This window comes from Apis laboriosa, unplaced genomic scaffold (genome assembly GCF_014066325.1).
Source record: "Apis laboriosa isolate Shangri-la unplaced genomic scaffold, ASM1406632v1 scaffold4_cov146, whole genome shotgun sequence".
NCBI classification, from domain to species: Eukaryota; Metazoa; Arthropoda; class Insecta; order Hymenoptera; family Apidae; genus Apis; species Apis laboriosa.
Window position 1 is genome coordinate 2,464,214 of NW_025223501.1, and position 19,190 is coordinate 2,483,403.

At 29.7% G+C, this 19,190-nt stretch overlaps 3 protein-coding genes across 4 annotated transcripts; 2 read left to right on the forward strand and 1 right to left on the reverse strand.

Moving 5' to 3' along the window:
* Nucleotides 1-141: 141 nt before the first annotated feature.
* LOC122717230 (pancreas transcription factor 1 subunit alpha-like) lies at nt 142-1,707 on the forward strand. Its single transcript, XM_043941083.1, has 3 exons — nt 142-413; nt 931-1,250; nt 1,487-1,707. The coding sequence occupies exons 1-3, from the start codon at nt 142-144 to the stop codon at nt 1,624-1,626; spliced, it is 732 nt and encodes a 243-aa protein (XP_043797018.1). The 3' UTR covers nt 1,627-1,707.
* A 5,574-nt stretch (nt 1,708-7,281) lies between these two features.
* On the reverse strand, nt 7,282-16,610 carry LOC122717078 (protein AF-10). Of its 2 annotated transcripts, none has more exons than XM_043940799.1 (13): nt 16,146-16,610; nt 15,930-16,009; nt 15,702-15,866; nt 15,431-15,628; nt 14,680-15,342; nt 14,285-14,610; nt 12,995-13,471; nt 12,731-12,914; nt 12,414-12,633; nt 12,020-12,172; nt 11,670-11,934; nt 11,468-11,596; nt 7,282-11,203 (listed from the first exon to the last, which is right to left on the reverse strand). In XM_043940799.1, exons 1-13 carry the CDS (start codon nt 16,252-16,254, stop codon nt 11,053-11,055), a joined length of 3,120 nt encoding a protein of 1,039 aa, XP_043796734.1. In that variant the 5' UTR covers nt 16,255-16,610; the 3' UTR covers nt 7,282-11,052. The 2 variants fall into 2 exon arrangements, with proteins under 2 accessions (XP_043796734.1, XP_043796733.1); XM_043940798.1 differs by having other exon boundaries at nt 14,285-14,616.
* A 607-nt stretch (nt 16,611-17,217) lies between these two features.
* On the forward strand, nt 17,218-18,211 carry LOC122717211. The gene has a single exon (XM_043941056.1). The coding sequence runs from the start codon at nt 17,429-17,431 to the stop codon at nt 18,134-18,136; it is 708 nt and encodes a 235-aa protein (XP_043796991.1). The 5' UTR covers nt 17,218-17,428; the 3' UTR covers nt 18,137-18,211.
* The last annotated feature ends 979 nt before the right edge of the window (nt 18,212-19,190 follow it).

Sequence of the window (19,190 nt, forward strand, 5' to 3'; positions counted from 1 at the left end):
TCTTTTAAAGATGATGTGAGAGTGTCTTAATTCATACACAATTGATCAACAATTCTAGTCATTATTACCAAAGAATTTATAATATAATATAAAGATACGTGTACCAGAGAATTTTATGATATAAAAAGAAGCTTCTTCAAGATGTATTCCATGGACAATCTCGAATTAGATATGATGAATCGACAGTACATGTACGAGGCTCATGGCTTTCTTGGGAATCCAGCGATTCCAGCTTTGCCGCCGCATTGCGGAGCACCTACCACAGCTACGCTACCTTCTATTCCCTCGCAATTAGCTGCACATCCTGCTGGAAGTACTGGAAGTACCAGCGGTAGTGAAATTTATTTGTATGACGAAAATAGTAGCGATAATGAAAGTGCTTACAGTAGTGATCAGGAGAATCACGCCAGAGAGTGAGTATCTTTTATTCTTTTAACTATCATGTGATCAGAAACCTAGAAATAGAAATTATATATTTTATTAGGATCCAAAATATATATTGAAAAATGATAGAATTAATTTGATTATATATATTAAATCAAGAAATAGAATAAAAATTTCATCTAAAAAATTAGATTAAACAAAACATATTCTAAGATATTTTAAAAAGAAATATTTTCGTCTAATAAGTATATCTATGAGTTCGTTTTATTTTTCAATGATGAAGCTTCAAAGATATAAGAACGAGCAATATCATTGCGCCTATCAATGAGCAATCCGTCGAGCATTGCTATACGGGTTGCTCGTAGACAGGTGCATCGAATTCCTTTTTTATTATTATTTAAGAAATGTACAAGAAATAATTCTTTTTTCTTCGTTTTCTGTCATATCATCTTTTATACGCAATTTCTAAGAATCTATCTTGAAAACATTCGAATAAAGTCTAGAGATCATTATTCTATTAAAAAACAGAACAATAATAACTTCTAGACGAAGTCAAAACAATAGAAGAAATGGGGCGTCGGGGAAAAGTCCGAGACAAGCAGTACAACAAAGACAGGCCGCCAATATGAGAGAGAGGAGACGTATGCAGAATATAAATGACGCCTTTGAGGGTCTTAGGGCCCACATACCTACTCTTCCTTATGAAAAGAGACTCTCTAAAGTAGATACATTAAAATTAGCAATTGGTTACATTAAGTTTCTTAACGAATTGGTTAGAGCTGATAAGGGTAACGATCCTCTGACGGGAAATGGTGGTCTCTCAAGATGTTCTGGACGAGATGATTCTAAGAAGGTCATAGTTCGTGGTGAGGCCAATACTAATCGTACTCACGTATCCTTTCTTATCCATATTATTCATTCCTTTCCTAAAAATTAATTATTATTTATTGAATTAAATTAACTTGTTTCGTGATTTGTTTCAAATAAATTCTATCAATTAATTAATTAAAATTCATTAATAATCTTAGAAACAAGAAATAATAATTTAAGTAGAAAATTAAATTGGATAATTTACTAATTAAGATAAATGATAAAATTTCAGGCAGTGAAGGAAATCCCTTCATTTTTCATTCCTTGTCATGGTCCAGGAAATCGGATATCTCCCAGAATGGGACGATGTATGCAAAAGTATGGACTCCGGAGGATCCAAGAACATCAAAAAATGGCTCGACATTCGAATAAAATTTTCATCTCTTAGTTAAGTCACGTCGAGCCTTGTGTTATTTAGTATTTAAGGACAAACATTCCTAGTCGTTATTTTACTTTTTTTTTCATGCTAAATCATTATTAACAATCAACAGAACGCCAGAAAAAATTTGTTAATATACATCAATTAATTTTTTGTGTCTCTAGTCGATTTTAATGTGATGGACAATATCAATTAAATTATTATTGTTAATATTTAATAACCTTATGAACAAATAGTTTAATTTTTTAAATTAACATCTAAGAAATCAAATTTAAATAAGAAAAATTCTTGTAAAATATGAAATTGTAATATAAATGATATATGTATCTTCTGTTAAGTTCCTCTTTAAAAATGCTCAAAATCCAATGAATTAACATTATTACATATGGAAAGAAAACAAAATACGAAGATTCTGTCGGATATTTTTCTTCTTTTTCTTTTAAATTGTAAGTCAATTTGACTTTTAATTTTTCTGACAGAATTCATGTTATAATAAATGTATATATAAAGTGCGTAAAAAAATTTAAACAGATATCGTTTGTACGTGACATGTGAACATGAAACAGATTGTTTGCTATTAAAATGTGGTTGTCATTGAAGCCAAATAAAGTAGATTCTTGAAGTTTCAAATTGTTTTTTCTATTATCTTTCAATTTTCAATCTTTATCATAATTCCCATATTCATCCATTCCATTTTTTAATTATATGTTATTATCAAAGCATTTTTAATTTTAATGGTATATTTTCTCATAGATACATTTCTTCTAAAATAATGTTTTATCAATCTAGTTCATTAAAAGTTAATCAAAAAACTTCTTTTTTTTTATGACAAATTAAATTTAAAACAATTTTTTAAAGTTAATTTTTCATGTTTTTTTAATGTAAATTTTCTAAATATTCAGATTTATTTTATATATCCAATTTTTTTTTACTTTTCTTCTCTATTTGATTCATCATTTTGTTGTGATTCATCTTACAAAAAATTTTCTCCAAAATATAATAACAGAAACAGAATGTTTTCCAACTTTTTAAGAATCCAAAGAAAATTCTAAAACCAGAATTCCTTGTAATGTAATGGCGGAGGGTTTGATAAAAAGCAGAGGGTAGAAGCTGCGCCAAATTCTGTGGTGTACAGTTCACCAGAAAGAGGAGCAAATTCGACGTGGATGAGACAGAGAAGGAGAATCGTGGGCGGTACGTCGATATTGCGGTGTCGCGACGTCCTGCAACTCGGGAATAATGGCGCCGACGGCTGCGGATCTTCCCACGTTGTGATCCTCCTTTCCCTCTTCGTTATTCTGCAGTCTGAATAACCATTTTCTACTTTCTAACTGAGGTTCACCAAGTTAATGTTACGTTAATGAGCAAATATCTCGTTCGATATTTGAAAATTACAATATGATTGTCATAATAATTGAGTATAGTTGTTCTTAAAAGCTTCTCATTGCCTTCAACTTCGATTTTCTAGTTAAAAGTCTATTTAAGTATCTTGTGTATTTCATGATGATATAAGTAACATGCTACTTGATACTTTATCTCAAAGATAATTATGAAATAGTAAGAATAAAAAGATAGAAATTCTTTATGGTTTATTTTAGACTTTTCTTTTTTATCCTTTTTTTTGTTCTCTATCAATGTAAAATTCATATTCTTCTCCTTTTCTTTTCATTACATTTTTAAGTTCACTTTGAATTACTCCTTCAAAAAATAGTTGAAATTTTCATTTTTTATTTCAATCACATTATCCAATTCTAAATAATAAAACATTATTAATTATAATTATTTTATAATTTTAGATCTTGTTTTATAAATATATGCATAAAATAAATAAATCTAAATCCATTGTTATATAGTGTAGAATTTTCATAAATAAAATCATGTACTATTTACTGTCAAAAAGAGGATCAAACTGTTTCACTTAAAATTAGATTCGGTGAACTTCTAACTTCATGGACCCGCAGAAGAACGTGAGCCGCTATCAGCTGTGAAAACAGCATTGTTTATAGACACCGTAGCACAATGAGGTGTAATTGAATCCATATTCTACCCCGTTGTATCAGGCGCCCCTCAAGAGAAAGCTAGCGGAACGCCCCTGGTGCCCCGAGAGATGGTTGTACTTAACGGTTCGGAAATCGAGGGTGGTCGTCGATTTGTGGACAATTAGGGACGATATACATGTCCCTTGGGACATATCGAAGCGGTTTCGACCTTTACTGAAAGCGTTTCTTCTTCTTTCCTTTATTCTTGATATTGTTTAAACTATTTTATTTTATAATAAAATATTTATATTTGTTACAATTCACTACGTATATATATATATATATATATCAATCCGGAATAACGATAACATAACTGTAAAAAAAATATTTTTCTCTTTAAAAAACCAATAATATTCAATCAAATATAATTAAATAAATGTAATTAACCATCATAAAGCATAATAGATAATATAATTTATTTACCAATATCATGTTAACTAAGTACTTCAAGGAACTTTAAAATATGATAAAAAAAAGTCAAAGTTAAATAAGATTAGATGATAATAAAAGATTGGTCATCAGATAATCGAAATCTGTGACCTATCGATAGTTGATCCAGCTGTGTCCACACCTGTCCTTATCACTTACCTCTTTATAGTGTATCAATTTTTTAACACTTGTACTTTCAAATATTGAGTATCATGTGATATGATTAGAAAAAGATATTACATATTGATAATATCTAATATTTCTTTTTACTTCTTTTTTCTAACAATAATACATTAAATTAATCTTAATTAAAAAATTGTGAATAATTATATAATTTGATCAAACATTTATATTATTCATAAACATTGTACGAGGCTTAAATTATTTTTCAATGCTTTTTTATAGATCCAGCGGTTAAGGGAAGGCGTGAAAGTTCAATAACCCAGGTTGAACCTAATCGGCTTGAACGTCACGGTACCGTGATCCCGTGAAAATTAGCAAACCATAGAATCGCGGCTGCACTCCCTTTCGCGTATCAGACGCGCATTAAGAGCACCCGCTTGTCACGAGGGTCGCACTTGTGTTGATCCTCGCAGCTGGAGTGACACACAAATAAAGTATTAATTCACGATTCATGTAGTAATACCGTAGCATCGAGTTCATATTAATCTATTATGTAACATCTTACCTCAGACAGATATATAAAAAATTATAATTTTTCTATTCAATTTTAAATAACAATATCTAACTTTTTATTTTGTTATAAATATCTAATTTCATTGTCAGTAGAAATCCACCTTTCTCAGGTTCATTCATCCCTCCTTTTCCATCTAACTTCTAAGTTTCAACTAAAAAAAAAACCCAACCCAAACAAATTAGTAAAGAACAAAGGAAAAGCAAATAAAAAAGAAAAAAAAGGAAATATATCAAATTCACAGATAGCGGTTTCAATGTAGAAACCTGAGAATAGAATTAACAATGTTACATCCACAGACAGAAGCTGGGGGTTCCATTACACTTACTGAGGTGGAGGGTGTTCTGAGCAAAAGAGAGCATCCATCCACTCTTCAACTCCCCTACAGGGTCCAGCCCCACAGGGTGAAAATTGGGGCACGCAAAAACCTGGGCAGCTGCGTGCTTCAGGGTGTTTTCTGAAGTTCCAGCGAAATCATCCCCCCAGAACACTCCATTGAAATACTTTTATACTTGTAGCTCCCCCCAAATATGCTTCACACGATTATCGGTGTAGACAATTTAACACTTGATACGATTGTCATTAGTGGACGATTAAAGATAAATTCCAAGAATTTCTTGAATTTCTTGAATTTTAATCTTCATAATTTGCCTAATATTATAGCAATTACAAATAAATATAAAAATATATATAATGAGACAGATTTTATAGATAAAATTAGAGATTAATTTAAAATGAAGAAATTAAATTCAGAAATGGAAAAATAAGTTTGTTAATTGTGAATGAATAAATAAATGATAGGATTTAATAAAAGTATTCTTAGGAATAGAACATGTAGAAAGATAAAAATCTAAAATCCATGATGAAATCCAGCGTGAAAACTCGAGCTCGATGAAATCCTATTACTTTACATTGGACATTGTTCAGCTGTAATGCGAGATTGAAGTTTCCTCTCCCCAGAAGATGATGTAAAAATAGTAAGAGAAGACACGTGTATCACTTTCAATTCATCCCTAAAATTAATTTATTTTTTATTTTGTATAATTTCTTTTATAAAAATTTAAATATTAAATTAAAAAAAAAATTTTCAAATGCATATCAATATAAGCATGTAATTTATGTTAAATGTGTAATATTAAATTATATATTGATTTACATTACATTAGATGGATCAATTGAATGTTTCTGATAAGAATGTCTTTCAATTGTATCCATGAAACAGTAGTATATTCGTACACTCTCGTGTAATATTGATTCGTCGGAGACGAGGTCGCAGGTGAGACTTCCCACGATCGTTGGCCGGCACTGAGGCAAACGTCAGGGATTTGTCTGGAGATAGTCATGCTTCCATAGACGAGTAACTATGTTTTTCTTCTTCAACGTTTCAAAAAAGAAGACAACAAACTTCTTCAATATCTTGCATTTAAATTTTCTTCAACGATACTGCAAAGTAATAAAATTAACGAAATTATTTCAAATCAACTAAAAAAAAAAATTAATTTTATTTTAAAATTCATTTTAAAAATTCAAAATATATATAAATTATAATTTTCTTCGTTGGTTACTTTTTACAAGTAAAATAAACGAAAAAAAAAATCGAATTTAAATGTAAAAGGATCCAAAAGCAGGAAACTGGTCGAGAGGAACGATATTGTCATCGTTTACTCATTTTTTATTACATGCTTCCGTATGCACAATTACATTACAAAATCGTATCGCACAGATTTACATCCCTGGATTTGGAACCTATCCACGCGACTCCGAGACGACAATTTTGAGGACATTGTGCATCAACAATGAACATATTTCACGGAACTTTCGTCTGCATTTTCTTTAAACAGAGAATGAAAAGCAGAGGAAAAGTTCAAAAAGTACGACTATATAGCATCAATGTCGTCAGGATAAGCTTTTTTTTTTGTGAGCTTTCGTCCATCCCTTCATGCCTTTTGTTTCAATTCGACGGTGTAAATCTTAATAGATATAAATATAAAAGTGAAAGTTTCTAGATATCCAATTCGAGACAAAGATCTTAACCTAGTGGTGTTGGTTCCTGAATTTAAATCAGTGATTTCCCTTATTTCTTAATTTTGTGTAATACATTCTTTATAGAAATTAACATATTTTCTATATCCATATATATATATAGAATATTCTATAAATTTGAGATAAAGAAGTAAATCTTATACTTTTCTTAATTGTATATTAAAAATTTATTAAATAAAGTTGTAAAATATCTACATTCCAAGATAATTTTGAGCACCCGTGATTATTTATAATCTTGAGCAGATTTCATAACAATATGAAAATATGATTAAAACTCAAAGTCTTAAATTTGAAATTTTTAAACTTAATAATACAAAAAATAAAATAAAATAAAATAACAATCCTATACTACTAATTCGATTAAATTCAGGGTACCTATTAGGGGTGGACGATGTCACCAGAAAATTATGTTGTTAAACACATTAAAAAAAAAAAAAAAAAAAAANTTTTTCCACCTATATGGAAACATATATGGCATTTCGCTCGACATATTCCTTTTCCTTATTTCCTTAGATGTACGATACAAACGTATATAACACGAGGACAATTTGAAGCCATAAATTAGCCACGGAGCAGCCCCGGATTTTTAGCTGCTCATTTCTCACTTGAAAATATACAAAAGATTACCGGAGGACGCGGCAGCCTTCAAAGTGTTCTCTCGATATACTTTTTCATCTTTTTACACAAATAGCTAGCGCTTTCTGTAACTTGTAGGCTGTCCCAAAAAAAAAAAAAAAAAAAAAAAAAAAAAAGAAAATATTTGATTTTCAATCTTTTTACAAATATCTAGTACAATAAGTTTCACGTTAAACCGGCACGCTTCTTGGGAAAACCGACAAGTGAATCGAGACGAAGTAAATTCATCTCCTTCTCATTCTCTAGCTATTGTTTCTTCTTTATGTATTACAATTATTTTACAATGAATTACTTATGTCTGTTCGTTCGTCCAGAGACGCGGGAGGGATATTAGCTAATTCTCGTAGAAAAATGAAAACACGCTTCACAAACGGCGACAAGTTTGGTTCACTTGCACACATATTTTTTTTTTTCTTTTTTTCATTTCTCTTTTTTTTTTTTTTTCTTTTTACACATTCAATTGTCCAACAATGATTCTTAGCGAAGAGATCTCGAGTATCAAAATGCTACAATACGATCTGTGCCAATATTTCGGCCAATCAAAGCATTGCTGCCGCTTGGACATTGTGATTTCATGATTTACAATTGTCTGAATTGTCTTTTTATGTCGGCACGGCTGGGAAATAAATTGATTTTATCTCATCAATGGGACTACGTGGTCTCTTTCCAGTGCACTCGAGCAGTCTGCAATTAATTTATCCAATAAATAGTTTTTGCTCATTGTTTCGCTGATTTTTGAATAATTATTTTGTTATTATTATGAGCATACAAAGTCCTTAATACGAACAAATCTAATGATACACCGTATCTATCCTAAACGATTCTTGTGTACATAAGTTATATAGGTACCAAATATTTAAGTTTACAATTAAACTACAAGCGAATAGAAAAGTCTAATGAACAGACTCACATTGAATTTATACAAAATTTAACAAAAAAATTTTCGTTTATTCGAAAGTCTTGGTATAATTTTCATCCGAAAAAAGAATTTTGTAATTTTAAGCATAAAAACATTTCAGTTTTTATTTTTTGTCCATTCTATATAAATCCAATGCAGCCTAGAATTAGAAAAGACTTTGGTCAAATTAAAGTTAAATTTTCAAACGAAAAAAATCTCTGACAGTCGATCCACTGCGGATTAGGAACACAATAATTTATTTGTACACGAAGAATTTTAAAAAATGAACACAAAATAAATGAGAGCATAAAAAAAAAAAAAGGAGCAATGTTTAAATTTCATTCTTTTTTTCATTTTCCATCATATAAAGCAATTCCAGTCCCAAGATTTTAAACAACAGTTACTTAGGCACATGTTGCTCAAGAGTTTCAAGGGAGTTCAATGATTCGATTGCAAAAATTTGGCACGGTCTGCTGTGTAAAAATATCATTATCATTAACTGCTCTCTGTTTTTAACACTTCACTTATACACGCTTTGTTCTCGCCTTTTTTGCTCTTTCTTCTCTCTCATTCTTTCTTGCCCTTCTATCATAATGTATATTATCTTAAAAAAGTACAGCAACGTTACATTGAGATAATAAACGCATAAAATATTCTTCGTCGATAAAAACACACTGTTGTCTTCAATAATCACTTGATTTTTTTTTGGAAACCATTTCATACTTTCGACTATAAATCACCAATTATGAATATTATTTTCTTCATATTGTAGCATTGAACACTATATGCTACCGTACACTTTAAAAATAATATATAAATTTTCATAAATAAAAAAAAAATTTTTAAAAAGCTTAAATATTTTTTGTTTGATGAAATTACTCGAATAATTTATTATTTGACACTTAAGTACTACGAAGAAATAAAGAAAGTAAAATAATTTCTTTGGATTCAAAAATGTATGATATGAAATAGTGTTCGTGCTCGCTACAATTGATGTACATGAAGAAAACTCGATAGAATTTTAATAAATCGATTTTCCCTGAGTGGTGACGTGAACGCTTGATGCCACATTTATCATACTAAGTAAGCCTAGTGGTTTTTCTGGATTCCTTATGAACATTCATTATTTTTCATTATCGAAAATTGTCCGTCCATAAAAATAATACTTTCCAATTGAGAACACAACATGGTAACATTGACTTTTTCGTTTTAAAATTTTATTTCCTACAACAGAATAAAAAAGATTAGTGTAAAAATCCTTACTAGCTAAATATTAATTAAAAAACAAAACTAAATTCATATTTTAACATTAAAATATAGATAATTCTTAAATGAAATTTTTTTTATTTTGACGAACTGAGAGACAAAAAATTATTCTCCTTATTGTATATAACTCTTAATTTTTAACGAATAGAATTTCATTAATACAAATAGCTCTAGTTTCGAGCTAAAATTATTTTTTTTTTTGTTTTTTTTTTTTTTTGATTACGTCTCTCATATCGACAAAAGTCGAAATTCTATATTATTGATAGAATAAGAATCCAAATAAAATGTGCTGCCATTAAAAAAGGCAAGATATAACCAAGAATAATCGCAAATGGATTTTTTATGCGAAAACGAAGCGCGTAATAATATTCCATTTAGATATAACTTCAATTTTTTTCTTAATTCCCATCTAATGATCGTAGTTCGATTAACCGCTCTGAAGAAACCATAAGAACCATTATTCTATGAATAAAAATAACTTCTTCGACCCATTTCACGGCCATTTCATTGATGGAAGGCAGTGCTCAAATTATATGCTAAGTATATTGTACGTTATATATATACGTATATATATATATATACATATAAGATTAAAATATACATCGATTAGGTCGTGAAATGGGTCAATTACAAAATATTTACAATTTTAATTTTATCTTTTGCGAGCTCATTAAAAGAAATCCGCAAAATAAATTTCTATTAAAATAATAGTGAAACATTTAGAAAAAGATGTCTTTATAGAAAAAATGAGTGACCTTGTCGTACCACCAGACTCACACATGATTTCTTTTTTTTTTGTAAAATGTACATCTACTTCATAATCATTATTGCTATTAGTCGCGATTAACTTACAATCTACAATTTGTACATCTGCGGATTTACTGTATCATCATACAATATCGATGACAATGATGGATAATGATGATGTTAAGATTGTCTCAGACGTGCTCGATGACGTGCAACCAAAGGAAAGAGAAAAAGAGAGAAAGAGAGAGAAAAAAAGAAAAAAAAGAAAGAAAAAAATCTCTATTTCTAAATTGCTTCTTCGTTCGAATTTGCAAGGCCTCTATTATCCTTATTATAGAACTAATCTAACTTTGAATAGATAGATAATTGCTCGAAATTCACCAAAAAACAAAAAATGTGAATTACAATTATTGATAAATGCAAATGTTTTCTTTTGATTAATATTTTATATTACTTTTCCAGTCAATAGATACTGAATTATCAAACTGATCACATTTATTGATCAGAGACCAATCAAAGATCGAACCAATTAGCAAAGAAGCACGAAGAATAAACAACTTCCCTCTGTTCATTTTTAAAGATGGTAGCACGCCTCGGACGGCGATGACACCTCACCGCGTCTACTGTCATCGGACGCAGTATACTTTTCCTTGCTTTCCACCTATCTTCAGCTGGGTTTTCCTGGTGGTCCATGACTGGGTGGAGAAGGTCCATGAGAATGAAGATTGTGAACATTACCTACTTGATTACTTGTCAGACTCGACATCGTAGGTTGATACATTGAAGGCATATAATTGCTCGATGATTGTGGCACTGATCTAAAATATAAAATTGTAAATTTATATGTAAAAATATATAGATATAACATACATAACATATAAAATTGTAATTTTATATGTAAAAATGTATTATATGAATATCTATTTTGAAAATTCATCTCGTTTTATTATTTTTTACGATATTATTCTTTTAATTTAAATTCATTCTTCATTTTTTAAAATCATTTTAAAATTATTAAAATAAATAAATAAAAGATACTTTGTTTTATTGTTGTACTGTTTACTCGTAATAAATTCTTTTACCTTGGTACTCCACGTAGAGGATCTGGTGTAACAGATGAGTTTCTCACTACACTAGAATTACTAGCCGGTGCCGGAGATACTATATTACTAGGTTGTCCTTGATGATATGCATTTCCAGCTGGGCTGTGTCTGTATATAATAATTGTAAAAAATTAATTTTGCAGTATCAGTACTCATAATCAATAAAGCATAATTACGTTACCTGATTGTTGGACTTGGCTGAGGTGCAATTAACGATGTTCGGTGCTGATATTGTGACAATGAAGCTGCAGCTGGAGGAGATGGATCTGGAGGTAAACCATTTTCTAACGTCGTAGAATGATTACTGGAACTCGAATGAGGCATATATGTGTTGTTTACTCGTGGTTCCCTAGTAACTCTTGGAACAGGGGCCGCGGCTCCTGGTGGAACATCGGGATGTGGGACATTGGGGTGCGATGGGTTGACTGTTGGATGTATATTGTTCACTATAATTGTTTATGAATAATATAGAATTTATTATTAAATATTTAAAATATTTAAATATTCAATAAAACAAACCAAGTAAATTACCTGGGTGTGCACTAGGTTGAGTTGTCAAAGGAATTGCAAGTCTAGCATTCACAGCCAATAGGTGATCTCTTCTTTGCAGAAGACTATTTACATGTTCCTCTAACCTAAGATTTTCCGCTCTCAATTGATGAAGACAAGAAAGTAGAGAAGCAACTATAAAAAAAAATTTTATGATTTGTAAAACTTTTCTTTAATCCATATAATGATTAATGAATCAAACAAGCCAGAAAGCAGTATAATTTTGATTACGTATCTTTGATGTACAAGTCTATTATTCAATGAAGATACAATAAACAAAATAATCCATGCATTCATTTTTCGATCGAATGAGGAAATCCCCAATTTTACCAAACCCATGCAACTGAAAGCATGTTTTTCCTTGCCGTACACTCACTGTCAAAGTGCTGGGCTTGCTCCATCAGGAATTGACTTCCTTGCTCCCATTGTCTTTCTAAAAGTTGGTCAAGTGTTTGGGGTATTGCTCCACCGCCTAAAGAACCGGTATTGGTTGTACTAGCATTAGTGGTAGTGCTTGTATTAGTGTTTGTATTGTTAGAAGAGTTAAAAACCGAAGAAAATGACGTAGGCGGTGCACCTGTTTGATTGGACCGTATCTGTTTGTAAAATAACATTATGGTTAGAATAACAATGGAAACACTTTATTTTTTTTAAAAAATAAAATCATATTAGAGTGATTTCAAAAATACTTACAGATGCAATTACTCGACTATGTAATTGTGGACCAACTAAATTTGTTGTAGAATTACTAGCTTCTGTAAAAATAGAATGAGCTTCTAATTCTTGGGAAAGGGTATCAGACATTTTTTGTGCCATTGTAGAGGTTGGATTTAATTGATTTCCTAACATATGTGGTGCACTAACTCCATTCTGAAATCTAATACATATTCAAATTAGATTTATTTATATAATAAATCATTTTATATCATTATTATATCAATCATGTCTATTTCTTACAATTTTACATCTTTTTCTTCTTTCGGATTTGTAAGTGTTGGAGTACTAGATGCAGAAGGTGTTGGTGTTGTAGAAGCCGCACTCGCACTTTTCCTTTTTCTCCTTCCTGGTCCATTACTACTCATACTTTCAGAACCCGGACTACTTGGAGGAGATTCTTTGACAGTAGGACCCATGGTATTCGTAGAACTAGAGCCAATACTACTAAAATGCCCACTGCTCAGTGTTGGTCCTTGAATAATAGATGGTACAGGTGCGACAGTTACAGCAGGTGGAGGAGTTTGATGATTACTTCTTGCTCCTCTTTTGGATGTTGTTACTACTGCACTGCTAGATACTGATGTTACTACAGATGAAGCGGTCGATTGAGATTGTTGTTGTTGTGTTTGTGGTTGTACTTGTGGTAATGCTGGCTGACTATTTGATGACCCACGTTTTGGTTTACGAGGTTTTTCTTGCTTATCTGATGATTGAGAACTAAGAAATTAACAAAATGCATGATTATGTATCCAGTTACACTCAATTTTTCATTAACTTTTTTCATGTAATTTTAAAAATAAAAATATTCAAAAAATTCTGCAGAAATGAATATTATATAAAATGTAACATAAACAGACCGTTGTGCACTACCGTTAACATCACGTTATTCCTTTCCTTCGTTCGTTGCCCTTGAGGCCCCTTGTGGTAGAAAAAACAAACATAACCTCAACGTATTCTTAAAGCTACAGACAAACTAAAAAACGTTAAAAAAATCATAGTTGTTTACAATAATTTCTTTCTGTCAGAATTTTTTTGCAATATATATCATATAAAAATGAAATAAAAAGTAATCCTGAATTCGTTCTTCCATTTGTATAATTTGTAATAGTGTCGCGAACATCTTTTAATAAACACAATATTTTTCGAAGATTTTAAGCAATACAATAGTATTTTAATGAAATGATATTTTGAATAAAATCCATATTAAATGAGATTTTTATATCTGAATAATTTTTACGAAACATAAAAGGTTAAAAACAAAAAGACTTGTTTATCCAATTAGTCAACCATTTTGATGCGTTCAATTTTGGCGCGCATTTTAAATTGTTCAAATTTTCATGAAATTTCGTTACTTCTTTTCATACTATATATTTATTTTATAAATTATTATGATATTGCCTAATATTAATATAAGTTAAAAACTTTAGAAAAAATAATATTTATTATATATTATATAATATTATTATTATTTTTATTACTAAAATTTCAAATTGAAAAAAAATCAGTATTAAAATTTTAATCCGAACTTACCGAGATCTTTTAGCTGGAGTTTCTTCTGTGATAAATCTTTCTGAATTCGACATAGCACTCGTTCTGGCTTCTGTAGCGGCTGCGGTAGTTATGATACTTTGTTGCAATTGTTGATATAGAGTTGGAGCACTTGTTACCACACTCTGTACTGTACTAGATAATGAAGTTGCAGTCAATGGAACTGATACTACTATACTATTTGAAGTAGTTGTTGGTGACTGAGTAACAATTGATGATTGAGATTGTGTTACTGCCATTATCACAGGTGTAGTAGTCACTTCGGTAGTGACTGGAGTGTTTGATGATGATTGAATGGGACTTTCCACCTTTAACTTAATAAGAATATTTGAGAATATAAAATATACCAAAATAAAAACAAATATTTTTTTATTTACCTTTTTTGATTTTTCTGGTTCAGTGGTCGTACTTAAGCTTGTAGCTTCAGTTATGGTTGTTTGTACATTATTACTTGATACAGCTTGCTGCATAACAGAACTGACGGCAACCACAACTGAACCACTGGCTTCAGAACTGACCGATTGATTTGAATTTTCGTTTCCTATTACAGTCGGTGTTCGTGCTCCTGTCTTTCTCTTTTTACTATGACTCGAAGTCTTGTTCGATGATGAAGAATTAGATTTCGTTTGTCCACTATTTTTATGGCCAGAACTTGAATTTGATCCTGATTTAATTGTTGTTGCCATAGTAGCAGTGGTGGACGTTGTTCCGTCATGTCCAAACACACTCTCCGATTGAGTGACAATCGTTTCTACGAAGTTGGAAGTGGTGAATTTACTGGAATTTGTGGTGTTGTCTTTGGGTGTATTACGGCCGCTACTGCTTTTATCATCAGCAATGCCATTTATTTCTAGACTTGGACTAGTATTTGATTTGTTTTTAGAATTTGTAGCAGATTTAGAGCTGGAACTCTTTCGTTTACCACTTGATGAAGATTTTATTGGGGTCTCTGCTTCTTTTTCAGGAGATGAATCTGATGAACCATTATCAGCAGGTATTGGTTTATAAGGTGGTATTGTTTTTACATTACCACCTTTTTTCTATAAATGAAATAAAACTGTGATAATCAAGACTGAAATAATCAATTTAAATTATAGAGAAATATTTTTTAAATAATGTGACACAAACCAATTTTGAGTAATGATGTTGACAATATCCACAATATTTTACATTGTCTAAATAATTGCCAGCTTCTTCACAGAGCAAACCAAGAGCCTGAGCACAAGTAACATGAAATTGCTGCCTGCAGCCAGTCTTGTTGCACTGCATACAGGCTCCTACATTTGCTCTACTACCTCTTCCTTGTTCTTCACAAATGTAACATGACTACAATGACCATATTATATGATTTATTTTAAATAATTATTAAGAAAATTATTCTAGTTTAGAAAATCTTTACCTTACTGAATCTTTCAGATGGTATCAATTGTAGAATAATTGGTTCCATTGTTGTTACGTTACCAAATCTAACTTCTGGAATATAAAGAGCACAGACCACATGTGCCCATCCGGCTTGATCTGTTCTCTTAAGAGCTCCATCTCGACTTGGACATAATTCACAGCGCTATAAAATAATTAAAAAATAAAATAAAATATAATTTTCAAAAAAATCATTTATAGAACTTACCACACGAGCACTACGTTCTTGTGATTCACACTTCCTGCAATACCATGGTCCTGTGGGTACCGTAACGATACCATAGCAAGCTGAAAAATCATCATAACATATCATTGCAATTGAATATTTTTATTTAAACTATACAAAATATAGTCCTATACAATCCTATGCAAATATAGTTCAATCCTATATAAAATATAGTAATAATCTATGTAACAAACAAACCTTGGTGTACAGCAACGGTACAACCTTGGCCATCACAATACACTAATGGATTTTCAGTCCAACCCCTCTCATCAGAACACACGCAGCACCCTCCAAGCATCTCCTTCATGCTGTGTTTCAAGCAATTCGGAAGACGAGACTAGCATGAGGAGCTAGGCGAGCCGTAAGCGGAGATGTAACGCGAGGTAATCTTGCTTTCGCAATTGCATCCTGGCAATGTGTAATTCTTAGCTCGCTCTTTCCTTAATTGCTCTCCTCAATGATCATGCACACGCGTGACGCATTCAACGATGAATCGTGGCTTGGAATGCACCACTGCACGTTGCCTGTCACTATAATGATTCCACACTGTGGAAACACGAAACACCAATACCGAGGCGATTCCAGAATTCCGTGTAGTGGCTGCTTTTTAAAGAAATTCCGTTTTAAAACGTGTTTGAACCATTTGTTATTTACAACGGCGCTCTATTTGTTTCGTTGGTCAGCCATCTTATTTTGTTATCATGCCTAATGTACGCATGCGCAACTGCGCACTCTGCCGCGAAAATGGAAGAGCGCGTTCGAAAATGAGGCGATAATTTTAATATTGCTTAAAAAAGTTTTTTCAATAATAATTATCTCCAATTATTATATAATATCAATATTATTAATTCTAAGTTAATTCTAAGTTTTTTTTATTATTAATCAATTATGAATTTTAAATTTCCTTTAAATTTATAAGCGTCAAAATATTAAGTATCAAAGTATCAAACTTCTCAATAGTTCATACATTATTCACTTTATATTTATTTTTAGATTCTTATTTTTTTAAAAATTGATATTATTAATTTCTTATTTAAAAAAATAGAAAAAACGTTTAATTTTAATAGAACTATTTAAATATTAAAACAAATCACATTTTCAATCAATGAATTATAATCCAACTGAGATATTGACCAATCAGATAAGACTTTACTATGTATAGTATTTCCAAGAATTTACTTTCGAGTAACGAGTGATTCATTGAACGATTCATTGTAATAACAAAAAATATTAAGTTATAACGTGTTTTTTACCTACATAAACAAAAAATTATACATTATAAAATAATTATTCACAAAATATAAAAATAAAAAATACAAACATAAAATGCAAATTTGTTTTAAGTGAAAATAATTTAATTTAATGGAATAAAATATAAACTGGTAATGTAGCCTTCTGTTTTGCCATTACTTTTTATTCAAAAAATATATATAGATATATGGAATCAAATAATATGAAATAATTTTTATTCAATTAATATAATGGAGTCAAATAATCTATATATTCTTAAACGGGCGAATGACAGCCATTTACCAGAAATTTTATCTTTCTTACACGAAAATTTTGATAAGGAAGAGATTATGTTGAAAAGTCTGAAAGATAATAATTCTATAACAGTTGAAGAGAAGGAATCAATGAAAATCGATCATGAACGACTAATACGTACGATTTTCAAATTTTCACCATGTATTATAGCGATTGAAAAATCATTAAAAAAGATCATTGGTGTAAATCTCATGATAGTTAGTAAAAATTCAAAATTTCATAATGGCACTGATGAGATTTCTGCAGCGTTTACTAATAATTCACCTGCAAATAAATTAATGAAACAATATTTCAATTATTTATGCGAAATCAGTAAAAAGGCTGATTTATATGGAAAATTTCCAGATTCCAAAGTAGCCGTGGAATTTTATGCAATTGCCGTGGATAAGAATTATCGTAGGAAGGGACTTTCAAAATCCCTAATGGCTGCAGCAATTTTTTTCGTAAAAAATACCATCCCGAATGTAGGATTCATATTTGGAGTATATACATCTTTGTATTCAAAAAAAGCGGCGGAAAAATTAGGTTTGAAAAGTGTAATGGATGTGGATCTTTTGAATTATAGAGATGACGATGGACGCCCTATATTTCAAGATACTCCTCCGCATAATATTGTTTCTGTTATGGTTTTACAAGTTACATAAAATTTTTCTAAAACCAGTGATTCATATTCTCTTTGTAAATATATATATGATACTAAATATATATTAAAATATAAATTTTTTGTTTCTTACATTTATCCCATTTATCATATTAAAAATTATCAATTAATCAATAATTATATTCTATGGCTATTTATTTTCTTTATTATTATTTTAACATAATTTTAATAATTGATGATAAAATGCACAAAAAACATTTCTGATTTTGTAATTTAAAATACTTATTTCTTTCTATTTATTTTATATTTATTATAATATATCAAGTAATTAATTAATCATTTAGCGACTTCTTATTATAATTTTCATTTAATAATCTGTTTGTTTATTTATTGCAATCCAATCAATCAATAATTTTTTCTCTTAGAAACATTCATCATATGATATTACTATAGAATGCGATAATACTAACTGCACAATCTCTATATTTAAACTTAAGAAATAATTTAGAATTCTATATTCAAAGTCTTGCGAAAAATATGTTTCATTGTCAAGAATTATAATGACATTCTCCATATTATTTCGTTCATATAAATAATCTACAGATATAGGAATTTTCAAAATATTTAATATTGCAGAAGAAAAAAATTATTGTAGTAAAAAAGTAATTTTTACAATTAAAAAATATTTTTGATTATAAACATTAATAAAATATATTACATAATATAATATATAATCATGTATATCATATATTGAATCATATTTAATCATTTTAATCATTGATATAATTTTCGATAATTAATTTAATTTTTCGCTTTTGACATATGACAGAATATCTTCTATGAAATATATATTCTTAATGATAAAATATCAATGTATCTTCTGATATGTTTTCAATTCTGGTATAATATAACTAATATTTTAATCGACATTTGAAAAATTTTTATTTGAATATTAAAAGTACGAAATAAATAAAAAAAATTGTATTTCTTATTTAAAAAAAAATATTTCTTTATTTAAACAAATACTTTTTAAAATTTTTTTATTTTTTTTATATTTAAAATATTTATATACTATTTCATTATATTTATCATTATAT

What these genes read in the sequence shown, in the direction of transcription:
- LOC122717211 (XM_043941056.1), top strand. Translation starts at nt 17,429, where the DNA reads ATGGAGTCAAATAATCTATATATTCTTAAACGGGCGAATGACAGCCAT.
- LOC122717230 (XM_043941083.1), top strand. Translation starts at nt 142, where the DNA reads ATGTATTCCATGGACAATCTCGAATTAGATATGATGAATCGACAGTAC. An exon ending in CAGGAGAATCACGCCAGAGA is followed by an intron (nt 414 to 930) that starts GTGAGTATCTTT and finishes AATAACTTCTAG; the next exon opens with ACGAAGTCAAAACAATAGAA. An exon ending in TAAGAAGGTCATAGTTCGTG is followed by an intron (nt 1,251 to 1,486) that starts GTGAGGCCAATA and finishes ATAAAATTTCAG; the next exon opens with GCAGTGAAGGAAATCCCTTC.
- LOC122717078 (XM_043940798.1), bottom strand. Translation starts at nt 16,254, where the DNA reads ATGAAGGAGATGCTTGGAGGGTGCTGCGTGTGTTCTGATGAGAGGGGT. An exon ending in TACCGTTGCTGTACACCAAG is followed by an intron (nt 16,010 to 16,145) that starts GTTTGTTTGTTA and finishes ATGATTTTTCAG; the next exon opens with CTTGCTATGGTATCGTTACG. An exon ending in TCAACCTAGTGCACACCCAG is followed by an intron (nt 11,935 to 12,019) that starts GTAATTTACTTG and finishes AAACAATTATAG; the next exon opens with TGAACAATATACATCCAACA.